Genomic DNA, 14,573 nt, shown 5'->3' on the forward strand with positions numbered 1-14,573 from the left:
TCTTTCCAACAATGGGTCACCCACCAACGTTTTAGTATATAAATATAATATTTTATTGGATTAAAATACACTTTACGCTTCTAGAACTTTTAACTAGAGGACAACTGCAAAAGTTGTTAATAGAGATGAATAAATAACCTAAATAATTTTGTCTTCCGTAATAAAGGTGTTTGAAGGTGCAAAGTGGTTCTCCCGTAAACCACCAAGAACACAGAGAACTTTATGTCCAAATAAAGTAATCTTCATCTGGTGTACAAATATGTACATTTTATTTAACCCCTTAATTTCCTAAATACCTCTCGGAAATTTTGTATTTGTAAATATACTATTCAAAACCTATTATTTTTGCATGGGTACCCGTTTAATTATTTTGTGATAATAACTATATATTAAACTACAAAGTATTTAATAGATAAAATAATAAAAAGTACTCTTATTTGAGAGCAATATATTCACAAAGTAAGAATATTTTTTGTCTCTTTACTATTAAATGAATTAAAATTTAATCATCGATTACCTTTCATAGGTATTTACGCAAAAACCAAACGTTTTAGAGGTGTACATATAACTATTAATTTTAAAGAGGTATATGATAAGTGATTTTAGAGTGGCAGACATGCAAATAAAAAATAAAAAAAATCAAAGATTATAAGCAGAAACATAAAGGAGACTCTGTAGAAAAGAGAAAGCATTTCTCTTAATTAGTATATTTATTACTTTACTTATAGAAGCAGAAACATAAAGGAGACTTCTTGCTGTGAGAAAAGGAAAGCATTTCTCTTCTTGTTGTTCGGTTTTCGGTACACCTGTTCCCGTACTACTCCCATTGGCCTCCCCTCCTCCGGTTAAGTTCCTTGGGGAGCGAGAGAGAGAGAGAGGGAGAGGCCGTGAAAGATCTATTCCTTGGTAGCTGAGAGCCAGATTGGCGATCATGAGCAACACCTTTCTCAGAATCCAACCTTCCGAGCTCAAGATCCCATGTGAGTCCATTTCCATCCCTCACCTGTGAATTGTTCTTTGCTTAGAGTTTAAGGAAACGGCTTCTTATTGTTAGAAATCGATTGCCCATCTGGGTTTGCTTTCGCTGTAGTGTAGTGGGTTAATTTCAATTACCAAAACTGCAAAAGATCTGCCTTTGCTCTTTAATCTCGGTTGGGTACAGAGAGTTGTGCCCTGTTTCGAGAACTGGTCATCGATTTGGGGGGATTTTTCTTTATTTCGAGAACATAATTTTCTGTAATGAGTTTATGCCAGCGCTTATTAGTAAGCTTTCACTCTGTCAAGTTTCTGACTTGCTTTTCTATCAAGGATTTTGATCTAATTATGATTCTTTTGTTCATATTAAGGGTGAATTGATTTATATTCATAAATAATTGCTATTCCTTTTTGATGATATATGTTATGCTTTGGTCACCCCCATGTTTGTCCCGAGAAGTCGAATTAAAAAAGAACAGCTCTTGTTCCATGCAACTGACCAACAAGACCGACCAGTATGTAGCTTTCAAGGTGATCCTTTTAACTAATTGGATATCTGAGAAGCTTTTTCTCTTTATTACTAGTGCTTTTTTTTTTTTATCAATTTGAGATTTGGTTATATTTAGGTTCCTTTTGTGGGCAATTTTTGAATGTCTGTTTTCTTTTTCTTCCACTTACTAGGTTAAAACCACTAACCCTAGGAAATATGTTGTGCGTCCCAACAATGGAATTGTGTTGCCTGGAACTACATGCACTATCACAGGTGAGATTTGCTATCTACAATGGCATGACGACTCTTGAATATGATCAAGCTTCACTATGTCATTGTTGGATTGGACTTTGGAGTATGATATTTGTTCTTGTACTTTATCTGGTGGTAATAGTTACAATGCAAGCACAGAAGGAAATTCCGCCCGACTACCACTGCAAAGACAAATTCCTTATTCAGAGTGTTCTGGCAGAATATGGAGCAACGGCTAAGGATATTGCCCCTGAAATGGTACTTTCTTGGATTTTGCTCTATATGTTGCACTTTCTTATTTTAATGTTTCATATTATTTTGACTTATATTGAATCTGTTGAATTTTTAGTTCAATAAAACACCCGATAAGGTTGTTGAGGAGTTTAAGCTACGGGTTGTTTATATTCCTGCTAATCCTCCCTCACCGGTTCCAGAGGAAGCAGAAGAAGAATCTTCCCCGAGGTCCTCTAATATAGAAGATGAGGGACAAAGTTCATCCTTGTTTGATGCTGTATGTTACCTTGTTATGTCTTGCGTCGATCTGCTATCTGTTTACAGACTTGTACAAATACAGAAAAATACTGTGTCAAAATAACTTGTTTCTGCATTTTCTTTTTTTCATTCTTCGGTGCATATTGAAGTCTTGACTAATTTCAGGGAACAAGATACTACGAAGAAACATCCAGAGAAAAAGCTTCAGAGGTGAATTTATGTTACACTTTATTCCAGTTGTAGTTGTTCAAAAAGTTTTTATCTGTTCATTGCCAGCAAAGCCAGATTAGTGGAATAATCTTGTTAGAGATGTCTTAGCATGTAGTCTAGTCTAAACATGCAGACAACCAGAATGCTTGCTTCTGCTAGCCTGTGACTATAAATGTTGACCAGGGACTACGAGCTCCTATTCCCAATGTGAGAGGAAGGAGATGGAATTGAAACCTGAAGATCCCTTCTATAGCTTTGCAATAATCCTTGTCCAACTTCTATAGTTATATAGACTAGAATTTTGAATATTTACTTAACTTGCTGAATAGATGAGTTATTAACTTATTCGGTGCATTCTTAAGGCTCAGAGCTACGCAATTGCTTTAACTTGCACAAGAAGGTTAAGAAAATTCACATGACATCCTATTGTAACTTATGATACTTTATTGCTTAATGATCTATCAGGCCTTGCAATATATTTCCTTTTCTTGAACATGATTTTGGTATCCCCTGTTGTTATAGGAATTACCGATGATATCAAAGTTGTCCAAAGAGAAAGCAAATGTCGTAGAGAAAAATCAGAAACTGCAAGAGGAGCTGGTATGACTTCCACTTTCCTTTAAATTAATCTTTTTTGCCTTTCTTTTGCTAGAGAGATCTTTTAGTTAAAATCTTAAAATATGATAAAATTGGAAGTTAAAGTGGTTCCATGATCTCCATTCTGTTACTTTATCATGCATTTCCTTACAAATTTGGTCATATTAATATTAGATATAGTTGCCTTTAAGTTCACCACTGGATCCCTGAGGCAACAGTTTTTGCCCATCTCAAACACTGTATGAAACTTCTGGAGTCCTTTTTAGTTGATTTACGTTATGAATCAGCCAAAATCCCTCCAACCTAATTGCATGAGTTAATACTCTAAGATAAGAGTTCTATTAGTAAAGAATAATTGACATGTGTACACATAAATAGAGCGAGTAGCCTAGTATTGTCATGCTTAACGGACCACCAACATACTTACTAAAATTCTCAAGATGAGGGATTAGTTAAGAAAGTTTCAATCATCTAATTAAGAATCTATAGTTCATGAATCTTGAAACTGAGGATCACACTCTATGTTGATCTATCTGTTTCAATAAAAACGCTGACCATATTCCAATCATTAGAAGCACAAAACTCTCTGGCTGATGAAAAATATTATTAAAACCAGGATCATACTCTGTCTTGAGATTTTCTTTTTTTAAGTTCATGTCAGAGTCCGTAATAGTGGTTCAGTTTGAATAAGGACACTAATGTTGTCGGGCTCATGCAGCCATGCCCTCTCCATAATTGGCCAATTAAAACAGTTTGGGGAAGTGCTAAGTGCTAACCCCATGAATTTTCATTTCAGGAACAACTGAGGAAGGAAGCAAGAAAACGTCGAGGTTTCTCATCCATGTTTGTGCTGATCATGTCTTTATTGGGCATCCTCGTCGGATATCTGATCAAGAAAACTTAGCAGGACAAAGGCAAAATATTATGCTGAAATATGAGTTGCACGCCCTCATCTGCTCCTTATCCATCAAGAAGAAAAAGAACAATTGTGTGGGGTTTTATGGGTTAGTTATTCTATATAATAGACTACGGAACTGCTTGTGTAATTTTTATTCTTTATATAATTCATTGTGTACAAAAGATTCCTTCTGATGTTCTATTTCCAAATAGAGCAACAGACATTGGACTGATATTAATACTTATTCTTCATTGTGTTTCTGATTAGAAAGTTTCCTAATTCTTGTTGATTATTTGTGGTACGGAGGAGTTGCTATTTATCGTTGAATGCTGTATAGTTGCTGACAAATAGATACAAGTTATAGAAAACACCCTGTTGAAGAATGAAGTGCGACAGCATCAGAGCATAAAATCTAACCAAAACTTCATACAGCAGAACAGAATAGGGTGGAAAGAGAAGTAGGGGAAATAAACCCTCAGGTTGGAACAAGGTAAAACTTCTTTTCTACCCTACCAAATTTTGGACCAATTCCAAGCATTGCTAGTGATAATGCGACCACCACTGCTACAGCCATGAAACCATAAAGCCTACTACTACGTAACCTGCGACGCTGTTTCCACTCTCCATCCTCCTCACTTCTGCCTCTCTCCGACCCTAAAGGTTCAACATCCATGCTCACCGCCGGAGCAACATAATCCGGCTCCAGCACATTATCATGTTCTTCCCTTCCTGCTTCAGCTTCAGCTTCTGATTCACCTTCACCAAAGCATGAATTGGTGCAAAAGCATTCCGCAAGCTCACCCAAATCATCTTCAGGTGTGATGCGGAAATCAACCCAGTTGTGGAAGGCATCGTCTAAGGCTGCCAGCCATTTCTCAAGGTGTGATAAGTGTGTAGGCGTGTCACCAGCATGACAATCCTTTTCGGCCGTCATAAGAGTTTTGAGAAAACCTATCTTTAACTGGATCTCATCGATGGCCATTTGTTGGCGGTAAGTACTCATTCTTATTCCTGGACTGGCATCGTCGTCGGTGAGGAATAGTTCGCGGAGTTGCAGTTGGAGTTCCGCCAGTTTCTTCTCAAGCACTGGGAAAGGTCGTTCCATGGCCGATCCCTCCCTTCTTTTCTTTGAGTTCGATTCGATGGCTTTGTGTGGGGGATAGTGAGCGGTTTCAATGTCAAGGTGTGCATGGATAACTATAAGTTAACAACTGCTTCGTTCGGTTCCCAAAAGACGCAACTTTTCCCCTTACATCGTAATTTTGAATTCAATGAGTAGAATTTTTTATTCTACTGATAGATCGCTTAACTAGAGTCTACAGTCACGTTGGATTTGATTCATCCATATTCTAACATAGTAAACAAAGTAGAAGACCATGCGTCATGCTTGGAAACACGCCTCTTCTACCATCTCCGCCCCATGAACGCCGCCGTCCTCCTCCGCAGCCATCCTCTCCTCCTTGTACACGTAGCCCTTCGCCGCCACCAAGAAGGCCACTAGATTCGCCGCGCTAAGCAGTGCTAGAAGCCAATAGAAGTCATAGAGCCTCCCTTTATTCAAATCATCCGCAAGCCATGCCCCTTTCGCGCTCTTAGCCGTTGCCATATGCACTACAGTCACCAGTGCCGAGCTAAGAAAAAAACCCAAAGATAACGTGCTAAGGAACAACCCGGTGCTCATTGTCTTCATCCCTTTAGGGCACTCCTTTAGGAAGAAGTCCAATTGCCCGATGTAAATAAACGCCTCGCCGGCGCCGACGAGCAAGAACTGCGGAACGAGCAAGAAGACGCTTGGGGTGATGCCGCGTTTGGCAGCGCGGAGGCGTTTGAGCTCGATGACGGCCGAGACGGTCATGGTGAGGATTGAGAGGACGAGGCCGAGGAAGATGCGTTGGAGCGGCGCGAGACCGTGCGGATTGGAAGTGAGGCGGCGGGCGATGGGGAGGATAAGTCGGTCGTAGACGGGGACAGCGAGGAGGATGGAGGCTACGAGGAAGGCGGTGAGGGAGCCCGCGGGGATGCGGAAGGTGCTGCCGGCGATGCGGCGGTCCATGACAGCGGCTTGTGAGACGGAGAAGGTGGTCATTTGGGCGTAGACCGTCCAGAACATGATGGTGGTGGCCCAGATGGGGAGCATGCGGATCACTTGCTTCACCTCCTCTACGTCGGTTAACGTCGTCAGCCGCCACTTCGTCTGCGATGGCGGTGAACAATCTGTGGAGCCGTCTATGATCGCTGCCCGGTCGAGGAAGCTAAGCAAGGAAAGCATAAAAGATCATGAAACGGAGACATCTTCGGTTGCATGGCTTAAACATTAAAAAAAAAAAATTTAAAAAAAAAAAGTCTTTTTAAAACCTAGTAGATGGAATCCAAAAAATTGCCTACTCAATCGCTTCCAAATTTATCCTCATGACCCACCTCCTCTTTCAATTCACTTCACCAGAGCAAAGACAACAAAGAAAGAAAGAAAAAGAAAGAAATAAAGAAAGAGGGGTTGTATGAAAGATTCATAAATTACTTTGGTAGGCCAACTGTCTATGAAAAATCGGGCATGCAGATATATAATAGGACAGGCCCATGTCATGTTAACTAGCTTGGTCTACATGCATATTGAAGTTAATTAACGTGCCACATTCTATGTATCAATGTATGGAGAATATATATCTAGGATTGATAATATTGTTTTTCTTTGGAAGTGGGGAAGAAGACGAAGGCTAGCGGAACAAAGCGATACACAAGATATTCTCCCTCACCCATAACCATGTGGGTGCTATAACTTTTCTTCTTCTTGAAGGAAAGCCCATGGGAGACATAACTGAACCGCACGAGAAACCTATCAATCATTCCAATTAGTATATGTATAATAATACTAATAAATTAACTTGCCTAGATAGTCGAGAAGCTGCAACTTTATGATGAAAACTATGCTCCCTTATTCATCGTCCCATGCATTACTAATGATCCATAAAAGATGCTATTAAGTTATATCTTGTACGCTTAATTACCTAACATCTAGCAGATACATATTAGTTGATTGTTTTGTGAAAAATATTACCGGAATTCTTTGGTATGAGGTAGCTTCGTCTTGCTCCTCCCCTTCTCTCCGGCATCAACATCGTAAAGAGTCGAAGCGTCGGAAGGCATCTGTAGCCCCCTGTTCCGCCACGCCGCCACGACCACCGAGGCGACCTGCGTCAGCGGGCTGCCAGCCAGCTTCTTGATCCGGTACCTCGTCGTCCCGGACAAGAAAACGGCGAGCCCCGCGAGGATCGCCACGGCACAGATGCCGTATCCCCACACACGGCCAAGATTGTCTTGGATATAAACCAACACCGTTACGGCGAGCAGCGAGCCGAAGCTGATGCAGAAAAAGAACCAGCTGAAGAACCTCAGCATCCGCCGCCTCTCGGATTCGTCGGTCTCGTCGAACTGGTCCGACCCGAACCCCGACACGCTCGACTTCACCCCGCCGGTTCCCAACGCCGTCACGTATAGTCCGAGGTAGAGCACCCCGAGTTGGGTCCCGTTCGCCGGCACGCAATCTCCGTTCGTGCACGTCGGCGGCCGCAGCCCGGGGGCTACTGTCGATATCGTCAGGATACTTACTCCCTTCAACCCAACAAGTTAATTTTTGAATTTCTATCTGAAAAAATATATATATATATAAAAACTGAGGGAGGAGGAGTTGAAGTGCTTACAATTGCTTGGACGGTGGTGAAGACGGCAATGGTGAGATACCTATAGTGTATTAAAAAAAGAAAAAAGAAGAAGAAGAAAGATATGATTACTGATCTTTTATTTGCTATCATTGTTCCGTTAAGAGGGCAGTATGGTAGTAAAAAAATTTACCGGCCGAGGAAGGAGTCGGCGACGAAGCCGCCGAGGAGGCAGAGCAAGAAAGAGGTGCCGAGGAAGTTGGTGACGGCATTGGCGGAGACGGCACTGCCGAGGTGCATGGTGCCGGTGAGGTAGGTCACCAGGTTCACCGCGATGCCTAGCGTCGTCAGGCGCTCGCACAGCTCCACGCCTTCACATTTGCTGGTAGAATTAGTTCTCCATAGATGCGTAGATATATGAAAGAGAATATTACTAGTACAAAAATTAAAGGAAAGGAATTCACCTAGGATCATGGCGGCGCTGGTCCATCCGCCGGTTTCCGACCGGACGGCCGGGCGGCCGTTGAAGTCCCACGCGTCGGACACCGTCTTGCCTTTGCTTGTGGTCTCGGGAATAGTCGCCATTAATTATTTCTATTATTATTTTGTATATATTTCCTCTGTTTCTTTCTTGTTGAGTAGTAATGAAACAGAGAGAAGGTCGACTGGAATGAGGGAAGGAAGCAACTGAGCAAGGCGGCATTTTTATAGGCGCAAAAGGGCATTCCTTTTGGCAATTGAGATTCGAGTTATCTATCCAAATGAATTTGAAATTTGTTTCAATATTTTTATTAGTTTTCTACTATCCTTTATCATTAATAGATGTACAATATATATATCATAATAGCACATAATCTTAGAAAGTAAACTAAACACAACAGGAGAAAGATGAAGACTTGAAGTAGGTATTACAGTTGGGAAAAATGAAGATATTAATATGAGAATAGATGAGAAGAAAAGGTTATAAGTAGGGTCTTTTTATTAATTATTACACAAACGGCAATTATAAAATATAGAAAATTTTGGTTAAGTTAGAAATAAATTCTTGTAAAATAAAAAAAGTACTGGAAATCATTCCAAATCAATCGAACCTCTTGTATTCAAACATTCCAAAAATACAATTTCAAATTACGATTTGAGAATTCCAAACAGGGTGTTAGTGGCAGCAGAAACTTTTTTTTTTACTTGTAAATGAATTAAGTACAAATTTCCGATTGCATTTGTGAATAATTATCTCACAATGGTTCTATATCAAAATTTTCACTTAAAAATAGACTGATATTATTTCTGCCGACATATATATATATATATATATATATATATATATATATATATATATGTTTGGGCGTGGGTTTTTCCAGCTACTTGGTACGAATATTAATTCCTAGATACAACCTGAGGATGTGATATAACCCTTACTAAAGAAGCTTAATTAAAAGAGAGAAATTTTAACTGGTCCTCAGCACTGGTATTGCAGGTTGGTTTATGTTGACTTTAATCTTTATCGGGCCAAAAGGTCACTAGACACTTAGGTGTGATCCAATAAGTGACCGGGTCCACACGCACCCAGAGACACATTAAAATATACTGAGGGGACGAATATTGGATGCAGGGTTAGAAAGCATATAACACATCCTAGTCTTCAAGATTTGATCAATTAAAAAAAAATTAATCACGATAAATCGACTGGTGGAGAGGACTTGGCACGTAGCGTTGACTTGATGACATTGAATTGAATAAATTAATTGAGCTAGTGAAGCTTGAGACAAGTTTAGGCCATTCAATGAATGAGAAAAACTTTAGATTTTGTGGGTAAAGACGATTAGAAAGGACAAACTTTTACAGACAGGAGGAGGACGTTAATTCCCGTTGTCATTTCTTGAAAGATGAACTAATCACGGGTGGAATAGCTTATCCCAGAACTAGCATTCAAGTCGGTAGTATCATTAGGCAAGTCTTCGTTGTTGGACAGAACTGTCAACTGCTGTTTTTGAGTCGTCCTGCTAATTGCCGACATTACAGTTGAAATCAGACGTTAATTGCGTATAGAGTCTTCTGTCGATCTCACTGAGGTTAAATGCAGGTGGACTTCAGGAAAGAGAGCCATGGGGCTTTCATTGGAGGGATAAATTCTATGTACATTTTTATATAATCTTCAGCTGTAACAGAAGAGCAAAGAGGGAGTATCACATTAAGTAAATTCTTGCATACAGGACTTACGGTTTAAAAATTTTTATCTACGGGCATTTTAAAAACACTCCCACAGTAGTTTATGTGTGGTTTAACTGTTGTTCGACCATGTTTTACTTTTTCATGCTAATCCTTACTATGTATTCATGCTAATCCCACGAAAATGCAACAACATCATATATCATTTAGTCTGAAAGAGCTTTGAGAAAGTTGTGTTTTACTCATATCTAATTAGACTTAAATTTAGTTTATTTTTCTATAGTTTTATTTGTATCACTTTATTCTTATATGATTATAAAATAAAATTTTCTCTTCAGTTGCACATGACTTACACGTTACGTGCATATAATGAGTAAATATGTCATATATTTTATCACGTGATTATCGCATAATAAATTATGAATGAGAACAATTAACATAAATCTAATAGGATGGGTGTTTTTTAATAGTTCACGAGATTATTGTGTACCAAAAAATAGTTCAAATATTATTATAGAAAAGAAATTATCTAATAATTATATTCAAACTTTTTTTTTTGTTATATTTAACCACAAAGCTAATTTAAAGATACTCATTAGATACTAAACATATATAAAATAATATCAATCAAATTTCAAATACAAAGATATGATAAAAAGATACACACATATTTATTTTAAGTCTAACCACATACAAAGATATGATTAAAATATAGTTATCCCAAAATAATATTTTTTTAGCACGTTTATGTAGAGTATACGATTCTCAAAAGTAGGATATCTACTCCACATATTTAATTTTAACTCTTCAAGGTAAAACTAAAGGCATGTCTAATGTCTATCATTAGAGTAGTACTCTAAAATAAATAAAAAGGATGGTGAAATCATTGTGGTAAACGGGTCGCGGACCCAGGTCCCTCCGACCCGGTCCGACTTCTCGAAGAGGAGGAGGAGCTCACGGGCCGCGAAGCATGGTCTAGCAAAAAGGTGGCACGTGCCAAAATTTTGCCAAGAGTAATGCACCTAATTTTATTATAGCATCGCCCTAGTTAACTCTTGGGCCCAAAGGTGAAGGCCCAATTAAATCCATCATGGCCCGCTCCATTGGGTAATTACAATAACTATAGAGTATTATAGACCAGATTAGATTACACATTTGAGTATTTGAAATTATTTATAACTAGTAATTAGCATCTTGGTTCCATTGGGTAATTCCAAGATCTGCACGTCTTACCAATTAATCAAGTACCTATTGGTGCTCTTCCCTATAACGCATCACGTCGTTTACTCTTTACCAGCAGTAGATGGATTAAAAATGAGATTAAATTACCCACTGGATTAGCAAGCCTCCAAATCATGATAATGTGAGCCACTGGCTTCGCCAGCTAAACCCACATTGATTACTGGATGAAACCTTTTGTCGCGATTGTAACAACTCCTCTAAAGTTGCGCTTAAATTTACCACATATTAAGGCTATATATACCAAGTAACCATCAACAACTCACCAAGTGTATTAGCCTTTAGTGGAGCAATTAGCCATGGCATCCACACCATCTGTTGCTCTCTTTCTTGCAGTTAACCTCCTCTTGTTTACACTTACCAGTGCTTGTGGTTACTTTTGCCCAACTCCAAATCCCCCCACGCCAAAGCCCACGCCCAACCCCACGCCCAGCAGTCACGGGAAGTGCCCAATGGATGCACTTAAGCTAGGCGTGTGTGCGAATGTGCTGGATTTGATCCATGCCAAGGTTGGTCTGCCACCCAAGGAGCCATGCTGCCCTCTGCTCGAAGGCCTCGTTGATCTCGAGGCAGCCGTGTGCCTCTGCACCGCCATCAAGGCTAACATCTTGGGGATCAAGCTTAATCTTCCTATCAACCTTAGCCTGGTGCTGAACTTCTGTGGGAAGGGTGTGCCCTCAGGCTTCCAGTGTGCTTAAGGCCTAGCTCTTTAGTTTGTAGGAGAACACTTATCCTTATGCAACTCTCTTGCATCTGAACTGGAATGTAGTGTTTTATCTTGTTCTTGTTTGCTTATTTTTATTTTTATTTTCCTTTTTTCCTCTTTGGATGTCTTGTTTTTCTTAGGTTATCTACAGGAGTACTGCAGCATTCATGCATGGTTCCGTCACCTTATGTCATGAAAGTAAGTCCTGTGATCAAGATACTGAAATTCTCAATTATATCATCAAGGAATTTTATGTCGTGATTTCTAATAAATAAAGGATTAATTCTTTTGCATAAACATGTTTATCCAAGTTTAATCAAGATAAGAAGACGAATCTTAAATGATATTCAAGATAAGTAATCATATTATTGTACAGTAGTACGATCAAAGAGCTAAGTTGCTCTTTCCCTAAAAGAGTACTATTACTATATGAGCATTTACAGGAGAATTATTTATAATTAATACTTGGTTTCTACTACGAGACAGGTGGATTAAATGACTAATGTCCTATAGTGGATGTAGACGGTGATTATATATTGTTTGAGAACAATTTAATGATTCTAGCTTACTATAGACATACTAACAAAAGTTTATTCAGGTAACTTCCACAGTTACGCTGTTAAGTTCGTTCAGTAATTAGAAAATGTAGGTTCTTAATCTAATCCGATTTGGCACACCAATGGATGTATAAGTTGACTTCTCTAATAATAACAAAGATATTTCTATAAGAAACGGTTCTTCTTCGACCAACTGAGAAATAATTAAGCATGCAAATCGTGGGATTATTTGCGGTAAGATGAAAAATATATAAAAGATCATATCAACTGGCAGATTTAATGATTTGTTGCAAGCCAAGTTAAGGAGGAAGATTAAAAACCTTCAAGTACGAACGTAGTCACGAGCTACGTTCTTTGACGTGGTCCACGTACTCCATTCACATGGCATTTGTCCTTGAGTCTGCCAACAACTAGCTTATACAAACCTTAATTACAATCGTTCTTCCTCCTGTAGCTATAAATAGCTCCCTATTGTATCAGCAGAAGCCATCTCAAACACTAGAATTCATAGCTAGCCATGGCATCACGGCCTTCAGCCTCAGTTGCTCTCTTCCTCACCTTCAACCTTCTCTTCTTTGCTTTTGCCAATGCCCGTGGCAAATATTGCTCACGACCGCCACCCCCACCCCCACCCCCAAGCCCATCTGGTAAGTGCCCAGTGGATGCACTCAAGCTAGGTGTTTGTGCCAATGTGCTAGGTTTGATCAATGGCAAAGTTGGCGCGCCCCCAGCAGAGCCTTGCTGCCCTCTTCTTGACGGACTAGTTGATCTTGAGGCTGCGGTGTGTCTTTGCACTGCTATTAAGGCTAACATTTTGGGGATTAATCTTAACATCCCTATCGACCTTAGCCTCATCCTTAACTTCTGTGGTAAGGGAACACCTGCAGGCTTCCAGTGCCCTTAGTTAAGCATCAAAGTGTTGGCTAAAGATTTTTTCTCGTTGGTGGTTATTTCTGTGTGTCATGAAGTAATTTATTTTGCATGTTATTCTTGTATGAAGTTAATTTCTCTGGCTTGTACTTGTGTTTGGAGCCATCCAAGCACGACGTGGAGTTGTATTTGGCTGATTAACGTGTAAGCCTGTCAATGCATGAATAAAAGTTGGTTTCATTAGTTCTCCTATACAGATCTCAAAATCACACCTTGAACAACATTAAGGTTACAATTAGCACTGGCATACACTATCGGGCTGATTGCAACACAAAAATAAATGTGATTTAAATACTTGTAATACCTAATTTAACTGTTCGTTAAAAGGAGAACGATTGGACAAGATTGAGCAATATATTTCAAACCACGGTGGATGTTCTGCCGACCTAATCTATAATACTAGTAGGATCTCTGTCATTTTTAACACAATGTGTGAGCAAAATACACCTTGGGCGTGAAGACCAAGTTCATCGTTTCCATAGTAATGTCTCATGTAACTCGCGACAAGTGGTCCTGGCATTGTTCTAGGTGTACGCGAGTGAGATTCTATCCACAATCTGACCTGATTCTTGGATTCTCTATAATATTAACTACGCTGGTACAGATCCCAGTTGCCCCACTTGATCGATCTGCACCACAATTACGATATTCATTGCGATAAAAAAAAATATACATATGAGGCTGGTATTGTGGATAAGAGTACACAGTTCAAAGAGACAAATAGGATGAGCAGTGGACACCCTTCGCTTTAAAGTAACATCATTTGAGATGATTCTGAGCTCCTATTACCATTGCCAAATATATGAGCAAGATAATAAATGAATATATATAGGGTCACGTCTTATCCTTTCTCATGTCAAATACTGAGGACAGGCAAGCTTGACTTCATACAACTTAGTGCAAGGTAATTTATTAAGTACTGCATTATGACCGTCGAATTGTAGGATGAATCCAGTCGCTACGTGAATAGGAGGAGTACCTAAGAATAAAGGAATCAATTAGTGTGAACCCGAGAAGATATAAATGCTCGGGCTGTTGTTCGTTTTTGGAAACTCCCGTGATACTCCTTCCACCTAACAAGCCAAGCAAGTTGGCCCTTCTTTTGCCACGAAAGAATAGGTGTGTCGCAATGAGTTAGACTCTGCACTCACGGCTCCAAGCTAGGGACCAATTAGATAACTGTTTATCTGGTTCGCAGCAAATGCCTGCTCTTAGATTTGTCTTAACTGTTTGTGTTTCTCTGGTCTATGATGCATTTGATCGCCAATAGCATGTCACCCCACTACTCGCAGACATTCTTGTCAGACTCGGTTTGTCCATCATCAAGTTGCAGCACATTCTAGCCAACTGCTCTTCTTAGTTTTGAATTTGAGGTTGGCCATTTTTTATTGTTGCCATGCAA

The 14,573-nt window shown here is 39.5% G+C and overlaps 5 protein-coding genes across 6 annotated transcripts; 3 read left to right on the top strand and 2 right to left on the bottom strand.

Annotated features, from left to right (window-relative positions):
- The first annotated feature begins 676 nt into the window (after nt 1-676).
- LOC140783853 (vesicle-associated protein 1-3-like) lies at nt 677-4,184 on the top strand. 2 transcript variants are annotated; one of them, XM_073130937.1, is made up of 8 exons: nt 677-980; nt 1,436-1,506; nt 1,657-1,738; nt 1,860-1,975; nt 2,067-2,228; nt 2,375-2,419; nt 2,942-3,019; nt 3,813-4,184. In XM_073130937.1, exons 1-8 carry the CDS (start codon nt 932-934, stop codon nt 3,918-3,920), a joined length of 711 nt encoding a protein of 236 aa, XP_072987038.1. In that variant the 5' UTR covers nt 677-931; the 3' UTR covers nt 3,921-4,184. The 2 variants fall into 2 exon arrangements, with proteins under 2 accessions (XP_072987038.1, XP_072987039.1); XM_073130938.1 differs by lacking the exon at nt 1,436-1,506 and having other exon boundaries at nt 1,877-1,975.
- A 113-nt stretch (nt 4,185-4,297) lies between these two features.
- LOC140783854 (uncharacterized) lies at nt 4,298-5,021 on the bottom strand. Its single transcript, XM_073130940.1, has one exon. It carries the CDS (start codon nt 5,017-5,019, stop codon nt 4,390-4,392), a length of 630 nt encoding a protein of 209 aa, XP_072987041.1. The 5' UTR covers nt 5,020-5,021; the 3' UTR covers nt 4,298-4,389.
- A 95-nt stretch (nt 5,022-5,116) lies between these two features.
- On the bottom strand, nt 5,117-8,247 carry LOC140783852 (protein NRT1/ PTR FAMILY 6.3-like). Its single transcript, XM_073130936.1, has 5 exons — nt 8,035-8,247; nt 7,764-7,941; nt 7,613-7,652; nt 6,970-7,523; nt 5,117-6,166 (listed from the first exon to the last, which is right to left on the bottom strand). Exons 1-5 carry the CDS (start codon nt 8,153-8,155, stop codon nt 5,296-5,298), a joined length of 1,764 nt encoding a protein of 587 aa, XP_072987037.1. The 5' UTR covers nt 8,156-8,247; the 3' UTR covers nt 5,117-5,295.
- A 3,029-nt stretch (nt 8,248-11,276) lies between these two features.
- LOC140783855 (14 kDa proline-rich protein DC2.15-like) lies at nt 11,277-11,809 on the top strand. The gene has a single exon (XM_073130941.1). The coding sequence runs from the start codon at nt 11,278-11,280 to the stop codon at nt 11,674-11,676; it is 399 nt and encodes a 132-aa protein (XP_072987042.1). The 5' UTR covers nt 11,277; the 3' UTR covers nt 11,677-11,809.
- A 918-nt stretch (nt 11,810-12,727) lies between these two features.
- LOC140783856 (14 kDa proline-rich protein DC2.15-like) lies at nt 12,728-13,221 on the top strand. Its single transcript, XM_073130942.1, has one exon. The coding sequence runs from the start codon at nt 12,759-12,761 to the stop codon at nt 13,143-13,145; it is 387 nt and encodes a 128-aa protein (XP_072987043.1). The 5' UTR covers nt 12,728-12,758; the 3' UTR covers nt 13,146-13,221.
- The last annotated feature ends 1,352 nt before the right edge of the window (nt 13,222-14,573 follow it).

Source organism: Typha latifolia, chromosome 3 (genome assembly GCF_019914945.1).
Source record: "Typha latifolia isolate L0001 chromosome 3, TyphaL0001v2, whole genome shotgun sequence".
NCBI classification, from domain to species: Eukaryota; Viridiplantae; Streptophyta; class Magnoliopsida; order Poales; family Typhaceae; genus Typha; species Typha latifolia.